Genomic DNA, 17,115 nt, shown 5'->3' on the forward strand with positions numbered 1-17,115 from the left:
GGATATAGAGAATGTTCTAATATTAAGATTATATTTATTTTTCTAACCACAATATTAAAGAATACAGACCAGCTCAGCAGCTTGTGTTGTCTTCTGGACCGACTGTACACTTTCACCTTTAAAACAAAGATGGCGACCGGAAATTAACTACTTCTGCCCGGATTTCACAACAAAATAAGTTGATGACCACTTAAAAAAAACCCATGTATAGATAACCTATTATACCAACAAAACCAACCTAGCTCCTGTAAGGACAAACAATGTAATATCTTTTATTTCTTTGTTTAACCAAACCAGAGAGAAATTTTGGGGGAATGGTTGCTTGTTTAGCTTCTACTTCACAGGGATATAATAAGTCAGTAGCTTATTGTATAACCAAGGGAAAAAAAACAGACTCCAGTACTATCTAATATAAAAATTTAAGTTGTGCCTAAGGCACAAAGTGGGTTTGTATCTCCAGCAGTTATTTGATCTACAAAGAAAGTCACAACACAATGTTGTTGTTTTTTTACTCTTTCTACTTTTTATTTGCCATTTAAGAAAACATGTTTGATATTGTCCTGTACCTATGCCATCACTTTGCCCTTTCACACTTATTTCAGCAATTAGCAACAACACACAAATCCTAATCCCACAGAAGTTGAAAGATTAGGTTATTTTAGTGTTATCTTTCTGACAAGCACACACTCCGAAGCGCACTCAAAGCCTACACCCACACACACTGTCAGTTGATCACAGTCTTTCTCCGAAATGTGGTCTCAGACAGCTGCAGGGTTTGCTGGTTTCTTAACAACTTAATTAAGCAAATCTCCCCTTTTTTCACTGAGGTAATGAGCATGGTTTTACAGGGATTAAACAGTCTCCAGGGTTGAAAATAAGGCTTTATGTGTTAGCAATCTTATCTTCCTTTATCCATCCAGCCAACTTTCCATGCACAGGATTAGTGAAGGCAGGAGGATTGTTAGCATTGCCATAAATTTCTCTTTTTTAATTTGCGTGGCATTAATGCTAAAAAGCTTAGTGCAACATTCTGAAATGAGTCTGTTTATTATTATTTTTTCTGTCATTGGGAAAAGGCATAATATGCTACTTGACTTGGATTAACACCGACAGCCGGTGATCAGTCACACATTTAGAAGTGCCAGGGAAAAGATGCACCTGCATATGAGTGATAAATAAATGGAAAGGGCAAAAATTAGTCTTGGTGCACCTGCTATCTTGTCATTGATTTATCAACTACACTACACATGCATAAGATTTTTTGCTATTTTCATAATGTCTATCGCCATAAAACACATATGATTCTTATTATCAAATCAGTGGTTCCCTATGCTCCATGTATCTGTTTGACTGGATTGAACTTTTGTTATTATTATTAGTCTTCAATCTAATGGCCTTTCTTTGAGGACCTCTATAACAGTAGTGAACAGGATACTCATGGGCTATTTTCCCATCATTTCAAATATCGTGCGGCATGAAAGATGGAAAATTATATTTCAAAAAAAGACAGTGGGATTTTTCCAGATTTTCTCACAGAGTTAACACTACTTTACATCAGACATGAGAAAATCTTCTTTTCTGCTGGGATACCAAATCAGAGCAAATCACAGACAGAAAAGAAAGAAAAATCTTTTTTTAATTTTTTGCGTCACTAGGCAGTTCGTGTACTCTATGAATGATGAGACTGAAAGAGTAATTACACTTTGACTATCTTAATGGATTATGAAAAATAATAAACTCTTACCAGGAGATAATTAGGATGTGTACAGTAAGTACCAGACTTGGCGAGACTGGGCACAGCTGATTATTACCTCTGGCGAGAGGCGATTGAAGTAGAAGGGCAAATTATTCCAGTATCTGAGCAATAGCGGCAGTCTGGCTCAAACCATAAACCCCCTCCCTGTTCCCCGTTTGTGAAGATCTTAATTGGTAGATGTGCAGATTAGGAAAAGTGCAGCTCCTCCTGCACATACACAGAAAGACCGACAGTTTCAAAGTTCCCCTCCAAACAGGAGTTTTATCATCAAGGCTCTTAACTGGGTGTTGGATGCTTGTTTGTTCTCATAAGCACATGAACTGGGTTAATGACGTCCACTAGGACCTGCCAAGGAGGCAGTGCAATGCAATCCTTGCTGCTATCTGTGCAGATACTTTATATCATATGCAATATATATGGAGCTACTGCAGTGGACCTCAAAATGTATTTATTTATTTATTTTTTTCTTGGATTGCTTTTCACTTGTGACGACTTATCCCTGAATATGTAAGAAGAGCATTTACATCCCTGGATTGGTTCATTTTAAGTGCTTTCCGAGAAGCTATAATTTTACAGGGAGAAAAAAGGAAACTTTTTTTTTTTTTAAGTTAACCACAGCAAGGACCTATTCATAGACAGGCATCCATTACGTTTAACCAGATCGGTCTCTACAAGAAGAAGAAAAAGCTACTTCTGCTACAAAGAATTATTAAGGTTTTAAAATAATACAAAAGAAGGACTTCTAGTCCCTTCAGTCTTTTGCCATAGGTATCGTGTCCCTCAGATTTATGGTAAGGAGGAAAAAAACCTTCTTGAAGAAGTCTCCAGTCTACAGGGGTAATCAGTGTCTGGGAAACTGGCTGAATACGTTACATGTTGTTTTATTATACCAGAGATTTGCCGGGTACACTTTCAGAGGATCACAGATCATGTCAGATGGACTAAACCCACCTGTGATTCTTAGAGTACATGTGACTTTTCAAAATCCATTTGTGTGATCAATGTCTATAGAAGCTGGACCAAAACGAGAAAAGATAATAAACCTTAAAGGATAAAGTAAGGCTAATCTAAAATCCCTTTTCAGCAAGCTTGAGGCTAGATTATAATGGCAGGTCAACTATTTCAATGCCAGCATTTGTTTGCTTTTTTTTTTTTTTTAACCAGACTGCACTCCTATGGTCTTAGCATATAGAGTTAAAGGACAGACTTCTTCAGTCTTTTACACCTCCACATTATGTGTCCATACGCCTGTTTTCTCACGGACTCGCATGGATAGCTCGTGATTCATCTGCTGTAGTAGCAGACCTTGCATTTCACTATGGTGCCATTTTCCTTTTTGCACCTACTCTCTGTGCTGTCGCCATCGCTAGAGTTCACTAGCTGAGAACAACCTGATGTGCCTTGCTTTAGTCCAATCTGTTATGTTACTTATTCCACTGATCTTATGCTGAGTTTTGCCCTGCTCGAAACTAACGTGGAAGCCACACAGCCGCTCCTGCTCTGTACACTATATATGCATCTATTGTTGTCTGAAAAAACTGAATGTTTCCTTAATGTAAATTAATAATTGTACTTCGAGTTTACCAGTTTAATTTCTTGTAGATTTAAATGACAAAAACAGTTACGTTTCTCTTCGTTAAGCCCACTCAGTTAGCTCTACAAGAAACCACTCGAAATACACAAGGCCCTCACATCCCTCTACCAGTGCGTAATTTAAAAGCAGATTTGTGCATTTCCACTACAAAACATTGGTAGTACCAAAAAACTGACCCTGGGAAAGTGCCATATCATTGCTAGGACCTAAGTTGAAAGCACTGATGGTGGCTGTAGAAAAGGCTAGTGTACCAGATTCACAAATTTGCAACCCACACATTCGGTCCTATTAAACCCATGTGCAGTGGACTGGTTCTCAAAAAGTAGCCTGGCAGCTATAGTTCTTTGAATGGGTAGCATAAACACACAGTACAGTGTATAAACTGCCTTACAGTAATAGTATGCAGGTTGTAGAGAATATCACTGCGAAGGTGAAGTCTTAGTACTCACATGTCACACTGTTACTAATTCAGTTGCACTGGCTCCCCATTAACTTCAGATTTCACTTTAAGATTCTGATTTTGACTTTCAGAGCTCTGCATGGAGAAGCACCAGCATACACGAGTGAACTCTTACATGCATACATCTCCAGATCATCCCAGAGGCCATGTAATCAGGGGCTGCTGGCTATGCATCATATAAGCCTGAGAACTAAAGCAAAGAGTTTTGCAACAGTGGCCCAGACTCTGCAACTCTCTCCCCCACAGAGCCCCGAGCTCTGTGGACTGATCTCTTAGATATCAGCTAAAACCTCATCTTTTTAAACGTGCTTTTGCAGAACTTTCTGGCATTTTTGTCATGAAGCGCTTTGTGCTGCTGATCTTAAAGACCCTAAATGAAATTTGACTTACTCAAATATGCTTATTTACATTTAAATGAATCAATGGGTTTTATATTTTTAGTGGTGACTGAGTTTTCAAACTGAGTTTAAGGGTTTAAGATCAATACTCAGCAATGGCAATATAACAATTTAAAAGCAAAAAGCTGAACAGTATGATTACTTTCTAGAAAGGACACTGTTTATTCTGGATGAGCCGCTGATCACACTCTCAAACCTGCCTTATAAAGTCAGTATAAATGAATCGAAGGAGGACATCACGTCTGGATAGAAACATCAGTTAATCCATAAGGGCAGTGACAGGCTACAATGTAATCAGCCTTACATTTACACTGAAAATCATTACTCTCTCCTCTCATTTACTGGCCCATTACAAATCCAACGTGCAGAAACAGAGTGCAAACAGATCATGTGTAACTGTCCAAATACTTAGACTGCACTGTAAATGTACTTATTTAAGCCACACGGCTAAGTTGAAAAACTGCAAATACAACCCATTTCATCATCCCTGTTCTCTCTCCCTCTCGCTTTTCAACTTAAACCAGGCAATTTGAGCAGCTGCATCATACTCAAAATGAGAACGAGGATGAGGATTAACCTGAATCTGTTATACTCAGGCAGGAGTGCTGAAGAAGTCTGGATCTGAGGAGGAGATGTCGGGAAAGCCACCATATTAGCCTGTTAGTCACAGTACGACTCCACCCTGATGCACTGCACAGTTGGGTAAACACTGCTTAGGTCAGGAAACCACATGGGACTCAGACTACCTCTCGCAATCCCAAGCCAAAAACCTCTGATACACCTCTTAATGCACCGTAAACAAGCAGCGTAAAAAAAATCATCCAGTCCACTTTGAAACTGAAAACTAACTGGAAAACAGCCGCAGCCTCACCTTGGTTTCATTTTGCATAATTAGTAAATCAATGCTGTGTAGATTAGTCTTCCATTTCAAGGTCAGTGGAGCAGGTACAATGAATAAGAATGAAACAAAAAGGGAAACATCTCTAATACGCACATAGAAGAGGCTCAAAGTCGCTACAAGAACACAGGATGTGTAGATGAAATCAAAAGAGGCAGATTTTTGGAACTAACGAGCAACTTATCAATTATCGGTGATACAAAGCATCGGCACACTTACAACAAATTAATTCAAGACTATTCTCTGTTTGTATTTATAAACAGATCTGAAACAGTTTTGAGTAAACAACATGTACATCGTTTCACCAGTATTTCAGTGTTTAGAAGGTGACTCAAAAGGAAAATGAGGGTAGAAGTGCAAGGTGAGTCAGTCATAATGCAAGTCCTGGGAGACAGTCTGTAAAGTTTCATGTGAAGTTTCCATCATAGGCTGCAGGCATCCTCGGGCAATTCTCCCAGCAGTTCATCCAGGTCATCATCTGTGCAACAAACACACAGGTCAGCACATGAGACAGTATTTTAATGCCTCAGACATTTGATTAAACAAAAACAAAACAGCAATGATTGCAATTTTTCAACTACAATCATCAGGGGTTAGTTATTAAGTAAAAAACACACATGGTACTGGTTTCATCTTGTAATGCTCTAATACTCAGTTGGATGAAAAACAAAGCAATGCATTTTTTATTAGGTGCTGCTGCAAATGCAAAATGCAAAGAGTGATTTGATGGTGATGCCAGATCAAAGGCCATGACGGCATCATAACGGATTTGTAGAATAAACAGTTTGAATATAGCATTTTAATCCAGTTTTCCTGCTCGCATGCATCGAGGCAGTGAGCTGCTGTGACCACTGGAAGCAATTCAGTTTGTTCTTTCAACACGTGGGCGGGAGGAGCTGGAGCTCAAACAGCACCCCCTGTGACCACTGGATGTCATTGCTATTATTGGTTTTTAGACTGCGCTCCAGAATTTTAGACCATAGCTAGATGTTGATCAGCCTAAGATGCTAACATTTCACATTTCTGCATGGAAATTCTCAGCTGTGGATTTCTTAGGATTTGTCCTCCAAAGACAGTCACTGTGTTTGTCATTTAGGCAAATTGAGGTAAAATTCTGGGACTAAGAATCCTAAACATGGCTTGCCTTTTTGCATCATATCATTTTTAGATATGAGATAAATATTTGCTCATCAGACAAAAAAAACAAAAAAAAACAAAAACAGTTTAAAAACAAATCAGGCTATGACTGATAGGGTTTCAGAATTGCAGTCAAATGCCAATGACCAAACATCATTAATGTTTTATTCGGAAAATAACTCCTTATATTTCAGAGCGACAGCAGGCGAGCTCACGATGTGAGAAGAATTAATCTCTCTTCTGCTTCTCTACAAGTGTTGTTTGTACTAAGCTCTTTTCTCCCTGTCTGCAAGTGTTACTGCATGTGCCCCACCTGCATCCCAGCTTGGCTCCTGTGGTGCTGTGCTCCCACCACGCTCCAGGGAGCCTCTGCCACTGTCTACAGGGGCTCGAGGGTCTCCCTCTCGCTCTGTGTGTCTTTCCCAATCTTTTCCCTCGTCATCCTCTTCATCAAACATCAGCTGCATGCAGGAAACTGGCTCCCGAAGGACACCGGGAGACTGAGTGGGTGACAGCAACATCGGCTCCTAGAAAAGAATGAATATGTTTCAAAGGGACTGATGACAGGTTGACAGGACATATATCTAAAAAGAAAAAAAGTAAATATGTTTTTGTATTTCTTGGAATGTAGACGTGCTAATCTTATTTTCAGCAGCAGCCATCCTGCTCACCAGGACCAGAGGGGGAAGCTGAGTGGAGGTCAGACTGACTCCATCAGCAGCGTAGATCCTCAGCAGGTTATTGGAAGTTACATTCAGGTAATGGTTACGATGGGAGGGGGAAAACACACCCACCTGTTCACAGAAGTAAGAAACTGATTTGTAACCACTGTATAACTCAGATACAACACTATAGTTATACGATTGTGGGCGGTATGCCTTACTTGTTTGAGCAGCAGCACAGCCCCGACCTTAAGCTCCTCTGCTCTGTCCTCTAAAAGACGCCGATGAATAGTTCCCTGAATCTCCCCTTCAGTCCAAAGCATTATAAAGAAGTACAAAAAACATTTAAACACACACAACTACTCATAACTTCTCACAAAAGATACATTTTAGCTGCATAAACACATCCTCACTTTTTCACTTTCCTTCTTGAATACAAATGTTTTTATCCATAATCTGCATTTTATGATCAAAATGTATGAAACGCTTCATTATTTACCTTCTTTTTTTATTAATCTAGCAATAATTTTTTTTATTTTCTGGACAGGCAACCACCAAAAAGTCTGATAATTCAATGAAATGGCATGAAAGCTCTCACTTTAATGTGCATGTGAGTGTGCACATTTGCACAAGATAAGAAGAAAACATGGAGAATTCACAAAAAGATACCAGTCAGAATTTCTTTTCCTTCTATTCACATTTGAGTAGAAGACAAACTGACCCCCAAACAGCATAAAGGTAAAGATGAAAGATTCCTTTTAATCTGCTGCTACCAGGTTATATAATACCCAAAGGAGTATTACTCCAAGGGAAGTTCAACACAGCCAGGCTTTCTTTGCTGTAGCTGGCTCAACAAAACCTAAAACCTTTCACTGTTACGCCAGGCTTTCTGCTTCCCGCCCTGTGTGACGCTCTCATAAAACCGGGCATTACATACATCACGACTCTTATCCACAAAACGATCCCTATGAGCGTCCCTACTACAATCAGAGAGCTTATCAGGTGATGATAAATAGATAAAGAACATTAAAAAAAAATAACAGTAAAATGCAACACTGTTGCAGTTAAGATGATACTGAAGACCAGAGATTTAGCACCAGGTAAAAATAAATATAATTCTAATAGTGGCCGTTCCAGCAGTGTTAAAGAAACTCGACAGCAGATTAACGAATACAGTCTTGTGAGAATTTAATGCACAATTAGCGTTTCATTCAATGGTTTTACTAAGGTGCAACTTAACAATGTGCACATATAAAACATCTTTGGAAAGCAGAGAATCTATAATGCGCTTAAAACAATCAGTGAAAACACTGCACTTGTACTCAATTTTAAAGTGAAACTTGGAACATAACCGGCTCCTGAGCAGTTTGTGTGTTCAGCAGTAATTCAGACAGGTAAAAAGTATCTTGAGCCACAGGAAACTCCGTAAACCCCTCAAGTGATCCAAATTTGCAGGATTTATGAATACTCTGCTTGCCAACTCGACCAGCTCTGCCAACTCTGAAACCTTGACCCAGCAATCATTAGCTACGAGCTCCAGCTGCCTAGCACTGAAAGTTAAAATAATTCATGCCGACAAAGCAGGAGAAGGCTCCAAAATGACAGCAAAGTGTATTCATTTAGCCGTTTCTTCAGTTCATAAAGAGCCAGCAGTTAATAGATCAAGGTCAAGTTGATGTTAATTACAAGAAATTCATATCAAAATCACCATGTGACACCAAAAGACCTTGGGGAAGACACAGCAGACTCCTTTGTCTGAAAAATAGTTGAAATTTTGCAAATGAACATCTAAAAGCATTTTAGATGTTCATTTGGTTCATTTAGGAACCAAAAATTTGACTAATGAAGTTGAAACGAGGCGTAGAAAGGGTGGGTGCAGCAGCGAGTAGCACTTGGAAAAGTTTCCTTAGCAAAAGCAAGACTGGATTATACTCATTACCAGCAAAATCTGAAGACAAAAAATATCATAATCTCTGTAAAAAACAAACAAAACTCAGGACAAAAACAGACAATCATAAGCACAGATGCCTTCTGCAGTAGCAACAGAGAGAAAGGTCTCTACCAAAAGTCTCTCCATGCCGTGATGCACACCAAAGGACATTATTAAGAGTCAACCATCTAGGATGCCCCATAATTTGCTTTGGGTCTTTTTTTGGCCATTTTGAAACTAAAACAGGAAACTGAGTGTGAAGTTTAAAAAAATAAAAAATAAATGTAAATAAATAAATGGAAGAATCAGGTCACATTTTACATGCCTAGCTATTCACAGTAACCCAAAGTTTTGCAAGCCAATCCACATTTCTAACAATGTAGGAAAGCTTTTTCCACACTTTGTGATGTGATTATTCCGGGTAAATATTCAAACCCAAGAGGATTCAAATATTCACGTTTGACGGAAATTTCCAAAAGAAACCAGAGACAGCAGCATTTTGCACACATTTCCATAAACTTTCTGACATATTTAGTGTAACGGTTTGGGCAAAAAAACAAAATCAAAAACACAACAGGAAAGCCAAAAAGAAAGAAAGAAAAAAAGAATATGAACAGTGTGTCACTCTGAATAAATCCGAGATTGTATTGAGAGCTTCAGAACAAGCCTGGAATAAAAACCTTTTAACACCACAGCTTCCTTCTTCAAACTCATAAGAATAAAACTGCATGTTTATTAGACAGCTAAGCTGCATCTAAAGATCCTCATCAGCATCTCCCAGATATGGTTCTTCTGTTTTCATACAAATATAAAAATATCAGAAAATAGTGAAAAACTTTCCTGAAGCTCAGAATGACACCTAAATCCACAGCAGACTCTGCTGTCAAGAACGTGATCTAAAGATCCGCGTTTCCGTTTTTTTCCACCACCAGACTGCTGTCATACGCACCGAGTCGTGTTTATGTACACATTAGGAATATTTTACCCATTTTAAACTGCAAAAAGTCCACAAATGGAGGCTCGAGGGATCGGCAGCGACATGAAAGAGTTCATCACTCACCAGAAGCAAGTGTTTGAATCCCCATTTTTCATACTTATACATACACACACATTATGATGAAAGCCCAATATTTTTTGTTAATGATAAATGATTAAGATACTAATATGTTGATTAATTTCTCCTCAGCTTGTTTTTTTCCCCCCAGCACTAGTGGATGTTAAGCGTGCGCTGTTAGCAGCTTCTCAGATAACACTGTCTGCTGGGTAAAAAGCAAAGAACCTTCCAGCAGGTCAGGGTCACATGACTAAGCAAACAGTTTCTTGTGGTGTCAGAAGCACTTAATACCCGCCCACTACTGATGCCAATCTGTGGCAATTGAATCACTAATAAGCACTTAAGTCCGGTGTTGAGAGCAACATCCACTCCTGAGTGATGATAATCAGTTCACCTCATGTGGCTGCTCTCTGGGGGCCATGGCAACCGACTCAGCTTAGAGGTGCAGCAGACAAAAGTGGGGGGAAAGGTTTAAGAAAGAGCGGGAGAGGAAACGAGCGGTGGGAAGAAAGAGGCATCCTGCTGTTTGGGCAAGACGGGGTGTGTGTACATGTGTGTGTATGTGTGCACGCAATCAAGCGTGTTACAATAGCTGAACTCTGCTCTCGTACCTCGTGGAGCTCAATCAGGCGAGCTCCCAGTGAGCAAATGTCAAATGTGCAGGAAAAAGCTCGCAGCTCCTCTGCTCCCATGGTTCAGCACTAGTTAACACGCTTTCCTGTTTCTTTTCCCTACCGAAGTTTGCTTTGAGGCTCAAGTGCTCTACTAGAGTCGAGCATTGTAATTGATTCACAATGAATCATCATACAGGGAGTGCAGGATTATTAGGCAAGTTGTATTTTTGAGGAATAATGTTATTATTGAACAACAACCATGTTCTCAATGAACCCAAAAAACTCATTAATATCAAAGCTGAATGTTTTTGGAAGTAGTTTTTAGTTTTAGCCATTTTAGGGGGATATCTGTGTGTGCAGGTGACTATTACTGTGCATAATTATTAGGCAACTTAACAAAAAACAAATATATACCCATTTCAATTATTTATTTTTACCAGTGAAACCAATATAACATCTCCACATTCACAAATATACATTTCTGACATTCAAAAACAAATCAGCGACCAATATAGCCACCTTTCTTTGCAAGGACACTCAAAAGCCTGCCATCCATGGATTCTGTCAGTGTTTTGATCTGTTCACCATCAACATTGCGTGCAGCAGCAACCACAGCCTCCCAGACACTGTTCAGAGAGGTGTACTGTTTTCCCTCCTTGTAAATCTCACATTTGATGATGGACCACAGGTTCTCAATGGGGTTCAGATCAGGTGAACAAGGAGGCCATGTCATTAGTTTTTCTTCTTTTATACCCTTTCTTGCCAGCCACGCTGTGGAGTACTTGGACGCGTGTGATGGAGCATTGTCCTGCATGAAAATCATGTTTTTCTTGAAGGATGCAGACTTCTTCATGTACCACTGCTTGAAGAAGGTGTCTTCCAGAAACTGGCAGTAGGACTGGGAGTTGAGCTTGACTCCATCCTCAACCCGAAAAGGCCCCACAAGCTCATCTTTGATGATACCAGCCCAAACCAGTACTCCACCTCCACCTTGCTGGCGTCTGAGTCGGACTGGAGCTCTCTGCCCTTTACCAATCCAGCCACGGGCCCATCCATCTGGCCCATCAAGACTCCCTCTCATTTCATCAGTCCATAAAACCTTAGAAAAACCAGTCTTGAGATATTTCTTGGCCCAGTCTTGACGTTTCAGCTTGTGTGTCTTGTTCAGTGGTGGTCGTCTTTCAGCCTTTCTTACCTTGGCCATGTCTCTGAGTATTGCACACCTTGTGCTTTTGGGCACTCCAGTGATGTTGCAGCTCTGAAATATGGCCAAACTGGTGGCAAGTGGCATCTTGGCAGCTGCACGCTTGACTTTTCTCAGTTCATGGGCAGTTATTTTGCGCCTTGGTTTTTCCACACGCTTCTTGCAACCCTGTTGACTATTTTGAATGAAACGCTTGATTGTTTGATGATCACGCTTCAGAAGCTTTGCAATTTTGAGACTGCTGCATCCCTCTGCAAGATATCTCACTATTTTTGACTGTTCTGAGCCTGTCAAGTCCTTCTTTTGACCCATTTTGCCAAAGGAAAGGACGTTGCCTAATAATTATGCACACCTGATATAGGGTGTTGATGTCATTAGACCACACCCCTTCTCATTACAGAGATGCACATCACCTAATATGCTTAATTGGTAGTAGGCTTTCGAGCCTATACAGCTTGGAGTAAGACAACATGCATGAAGAGGATGATGTGGACAAAATACTCATTTGCCTAATAATTCTGCACTCCCTGTATTTATTTTAAGACTGAGTGTGTCCGGGTTTGTCTGTTACCTGTCGGGTCCTTAAACACTGCCTTGGCATCAGTATGCGTGTGGACGATGCTCTTCAGAAGCACAGCCATGTTTGGAACTTTATTTCTGACCAGCTGTTTCAGTGCAGCCTAACAAGAAGAGGGAAAATACACACACAGACACACACACACGATAACTTTTGCTAACAATATTGCTAAATAATTAATGGATTAACAGATTAAATATAAAAAGTTGATCATTCATCTTTTTAGTAATGGTTCAAGCAAAAATATCTAATTCTTTCTTATAAAATGGGTCTGAAGCATTTCTATGTTGAATACAGTAGAAAACAGAACACAATTAAGTGTTAAGAAAAACATGGAAGCTAAATAATTCAGCTGAGGATTGTGTGATGACAGTCTGATTTCATGGCACACATTTTACTCACATATATATTTAATGTTAGTATTATAAGAAAATAACCGAATCAACTGTTTGTTTGTTTTTAATTGTGTAAACACATGTTCTGTGCTCCAATTGGATACTGAATTTTAAGAACTCTTGTGTGCAATTTCAGATTCTTTTTCTAAATCTTCAAATTTAAGCTCTAAATCTATCAGCACATCAGGGATAATGGGCTTTTCACATAAGAGCCTACCACCTGCACTATTTATTACATTTTCGATGGGAAGAGTCGGAGGACCGGAGGTCTAGCTGGGCTGATTGGCTGGTAGTACAGTGGGCAAGTGCAAGCCCAGACAACTGCTGGCTGTGCACACAAATCAAGAACACGCTCGTCTCCCACAAAGATAAAAAAAAACCCTAAATGAATAAAATAAAAAAAAATCATCTTTTGAGGTTCTGGGGCAGAATTACGCTTGTTTATCCAACAAAATGCTTCTGCAATATAACAGCATGGAGGAAATTTTATTTTGGCAGTGGACTACCTGCAGCTGTAGGATGTGCAATTTAAAATTTACAGGGACATAAACATGAAGGTTGGTTTCTGGGAGGCGGCTGGGGACTTGGCACCGTAAACGGCCAGCCAGGATGCCTCGCAAATGGACAGAATTATTGCTTTTTACCTTGTTTGAGTGTGGCCTCTGATGTTTTGGTGGCTGTGAGCACAAAGCAAGAGAAAGCCCGAGTATATTTGCAGCCTTCCTTCTCTCAGTGACGGCCAGTTTAAAAACTTCAGTGTTGCTGATGCAGCGTGGTGTTGAATTTAAACCACATTCGCTTTAATTCACAGCACTGCCGTAAAGAGAGTGCAAAGTGCACTGTGACTGGGTGAAAATATGGCATCATATTGTCCAGGAGGGGTTTGACTTCTGTGCAAAGCCACATGTTGTCTTTTACGCAAGTGCTGAAGGTACAGGGTTTGGAGTTGCTTAAAAGTGCCTCATGTGGGTGTAATACTTTTGACATCAACTAGAATGCGAGGGTCTGTTTGAATCTCTTCATGTGGACATCCATGTGCCCTCCAATGTGCCAAAACTGCAAGGTCGCCAGCTGTGCAAGCGTCCCTCAAGTGGAATAGGAACAACTAATCATCTGTGATGTCCACAGCTGTCTGCAAGTGTTTGCACGGGATTAAAAACCCAGCCTTATTTACTTTAGATAAACTGTAAGTGTTCAGTCATTCCGATAATCTATGATAACCTGATGCTTTGAAAGAAACTTTACAAATGATATCAAATCTTCTCCAGTGTACCAACCTACTGATTAACCTCAGTTTTTAAATTAACCCTCGACACAAATCTGGTGTTACGAAGATATACTGATGGAAGTAAATACACAGCAGTGAGCAGGATTTCCTCTTGAGATCAACCTTTCTTTACACTGCATTTGTTAGAACACATTGAGGCAGTGTGGTCATTTGTTTATTCACGAAAAACAAGGATTTGGGGAAGCTGACATTCACGTCAACGGCTTAACCTGAGCGAGCTTATCCAGCGTCCTGCCACCGACTCTGCTCCTGTTAAATGGAGCCAGTGACAAGCAAACACAGCAGAAACCACCGTGTAAGGTTTCAAAATGACTGCCACTCAAAGCTACTTCACACTGGCGGCCCTTCACACACAGCTACAGGAGAGCGACAGCAGAGTCCCCATTAGTGTGACTGATGAGCGATCGTACTGTTTATAATTACACAACACCTCCAGGACAGCGCCGTCATTTGTCCTGATTATGCCAATAGACCTCCAACGGCGGCAAACGGGCCGTTGTGGTGTGAAGACACATAACTTGTAAAGAGGCTTGACCTAAATATTAGACAGCGCTTGAATAAACAGTACGAGTGGGACTTCTTCTCCATTTGTGTAACGACGTTGTCAGCTCACCTTGCGAAGCACCATGACCACACTGTAGGAGTGCAGGAAACATGATGGATGCCTCTCATCCAATCCCATCTCCATCTTCATCGCTGCCCAGGCACCGCCACTGAACTCTTCTTCCTCAGTCTGTGAGCTGGAAGCCTTTAACATAAAGTTTTTACACCCACAAACATACAGCGACACTATAAATGGAATTCTTGACCTTTGCTGGTTCTTCCAAGTGGCTCTAATTAATATTTCACACAAATAACTGTAAATAGTGTTATGTAGAGTACTGCATCCTGTACAAACAATGCACAAATTGGCAGGCAGCTACTCGTCCTACGTAGACTAGCTGTTGAACAGAGTGGAGCATTAAGCAGCTGATGTGCCAGATGTTTCCTTCAGGAGAGCAAAAGTGAGAGAATACTGCACTTGACATCAGGGGACTATTAACAAGCTGGATGTGTAAATAGGCAGCTCTTTTCCATGTCAGCTCATAAGGTGGTGTCAGTGCTGTTTTAGTCATTCATTTCCGCTGCCTCCATGTGGCCAATACAAAATCTGTTCATGATTTACTGGCCTCACACCGTGTGGACACCTGGCATTTTCAAGCCTTTTCTGTAATCTCGTCTGCTTTTGAAGGTGCAACAGTGATAGAAAAGATGGGAAAAAAAACCCTGCTTTATTTACCTGACTTGGTAGTCGAGCCACAGCCCCATGGGCAGGAGTCTGAGGAACAGAAACCACAATCTCATCCAGGTTCTGACCCTGAGGCTGAGAGAGGAAATTTAAATCACTATATGCCAGCAAGGTGGGAAATAAAAACAAAAAAAAACCCAAAACAGAACACATAACTAATTCATTTTCTTTCTGAGTTCTACTCAGGCATCTTTGCCTTGGCTTGACCGTGCTTGTGCTTTCATTTGCAGAAAGCCAGATTAGGAGAGAGTGCATCAGCATCACATGAGACCAACCTGCTGTGGCAGAAGCCCAGCTGGACCAGGGAAGCGCCGGGTCCTGGGCTGGCGTGGCTCTGAGCGAGGCCTCTTCTTGGGAAGCTTATTGGAGGCAGAGACTAGCTGGACCAGGCGATTGGTGAGTACTGGCGTGTGAAGAGGATGAGAGTTCACAGAGGGAGAGGGGGAGGAAGGAGGTGCCGGGGAGACTGTATCAAAGAGGTTGCGGGGCTGAGAGGAGGGTCTTGGAGTTGTACATGTTTTCTGTGGCTGCTGAGGTTTGTTAACCGTCCTGGAAAAAGAGCTCAGGGCTGGAGAAGTTGCAGTGAAGCCACGGAAAACGTCAGACTTCTGTGGAGGGGCTAATGGGAAAGCAGGACATGGATTTGGATGTTGGACAGGTGGAAAAGGAGCCAAATTGTGACCAGTGGAGCTAGAAGTCTTGGATGCGGCGCTAAGCTCCCTCACTGTCCGAACAGGTAGTGTCTGAGTCTGTCCACAGGTCGAGGGTCGCAGCATTTTGGCTGGAGGCTCTACTGTGGGTGCACGTGGAGCAGGAGGTTCAGGCATCCGTCCCATTTGGCCATCACATTCCTCCAGGTCTGCTAGGTCAACATCCCAGTCATCAAAGTCATCCTGAGCCACACAGGGCTTCGGCAGCCCCTTAGCGTGAGCGTGACTCTGTTGTGTTGCCCGATTTGGCTCAGAGTTATTCAACGTGGGAGAAGGAGTAGGGAGAGGAGAGCGGGAATGAGAGGAAGATGAGAGCCGTCTCAACCCCAAAGCAACAGTTTGTCCCGTAGCAGTAGTGTGCGTGCTGCTCTCTGATGCTGTGCCATTGCACGGGGCAGCTGATCTCTCTCCAGTTTGCTGGAGGCAAATTTTCTCCGGCTCTCTGTGAGTAACAGAGGAGGCACGCAGAGCACAGGATGACACAGCAGCTGCCACATTGGCTGGTCCAGACACGGAGCAGGAAGCCCAGTCTGTCTCGAGCAGGTCCTGGGAAACACACACACACACACACACACACACACACAGTGGGATTACGAGGGAACAGGAGGACCATTATGTGACAGAAAGCAGCCTGAAACGACAGTTAAATAAAATCAGGTGTTATTATATTTACTGATTATTACCTCATCTTCAAAGTCCTCGCCAATGCTGAAAAGGCCACTTAATTTACAGGTCTGTAACACAAACACAACAATAAAACACAGCACGAGTACCAATAAATGTCAATAATAATAATAATAGTAATAATATGTCCTGGTAAACTCGAAAACATGCCACACATTTGAGCTACTTAACGTGTATTAGCTTAGTTAGCCTCAGCTGCGTTCAGTTTGCTGGACTTACCATTGCAGTCATGGGCTATCGCGATAAAAAACCGTTGTTGATCACTTTGAACAAATATACCAGACTTTGTAAGACATTAATTGCCATTTAATGCCGGCTTACAAATATGATCTCTGCTATTTCTTTTCCTTTTTAACTACAGTTAAGTGAGACTAGCTTGCTAGCTACAGGTAAAGTTTATCTGGGCTGTACTGCTTGGTATCGCGCCGCCACGTTCAAACACGACGTGATGACGTAAGGAATGTTT

General features: G+C 41.2%; 2 protein-coding genes across 2 annotated transcripts in view; both read right to left on the reverse strand.

Annotated features, from left to right (window-relative positions):
* Positions 1-133, reverse strand: part of asic2 (acid-sensing (proton-gated) ion channel 2) — a 445,366-nt gene extending 445,233 nt beyond the window's left edge. The window contains exon 1 of the mRNA XM_085271939.1: positions 70-133. The gene's annotated coding sequence lies outside the window, so the exon portion shown is untranslated. The remainder of the gene's footprint in view (positions 1-69) is intronic.
* A 2,306-nt stretch (positions 134-2,439) lies between these two features.
* Positions 2,440-17,109, reverse strand: hrob (homologous recombination factor with OB-fold). Its single transcript, XM_085271941.1, has 10 exons — positions 16,869-17,109; positions 16,649-16,699; positions 15,531-16,511; positions 15,247-15,330; positions 14,581-14,715; positions 12,279-12,387; positions 7,127-7,212; positions 6,915-7,037; positions 6,557-6,770; positions 2,440-5,584 (listed from the first exon to the last, which is right to left on the reverse strand). Exons 1-10 carry the CDS (start codon positions 16,878-16,880, stop codon positions 5,529-5,531), a joined length of 1,851 nt encoding a protein of 616 aa, XP_085128067.1. The 5' UTR covers positions 16,881-17,109; the 3' UTR covers positions 2,440-5,528.
* Positions 17,110-17,115: the final 6 nt, after the last annotated feature.

Source organism: Mchenga conophoros, linkage group LG4 (assembly GCF_057382185.1).
Source record: "Mchenga conophoros isolate Kocher_MC1m ecotype Shallow Benthic linkage group LG4, M_conophoros_male_GT1.1, whole genome shotgun sequence".
Lineage (NCBI taxonomy): Eukaryota > Metazoa > Chordata > Actinopteri > Cichliformes > Cichlidae > Mchenga > Mchenga conophoros.

Excerpts from the sequence above, each read along its gene's own strand:
- hrob (XM_085271941.1), bottom strand. Across the intron at positions 12,388-14,580 it reads TGGTCATGGTGCTTCGCAAG|GCTGCACTGAAACAGCTGGT; the intron begins GTGAGCTGACAA and ends TCTTCTTGTTAG. Across the intron at positions 6,771-6,914 it reads AGCTTCCCCCTCTGGTCCTG|GAGCCGATGTTGCTGTCACC; the intron begins GTGAGCAGGATG and ends ATTCTTTTCTAG.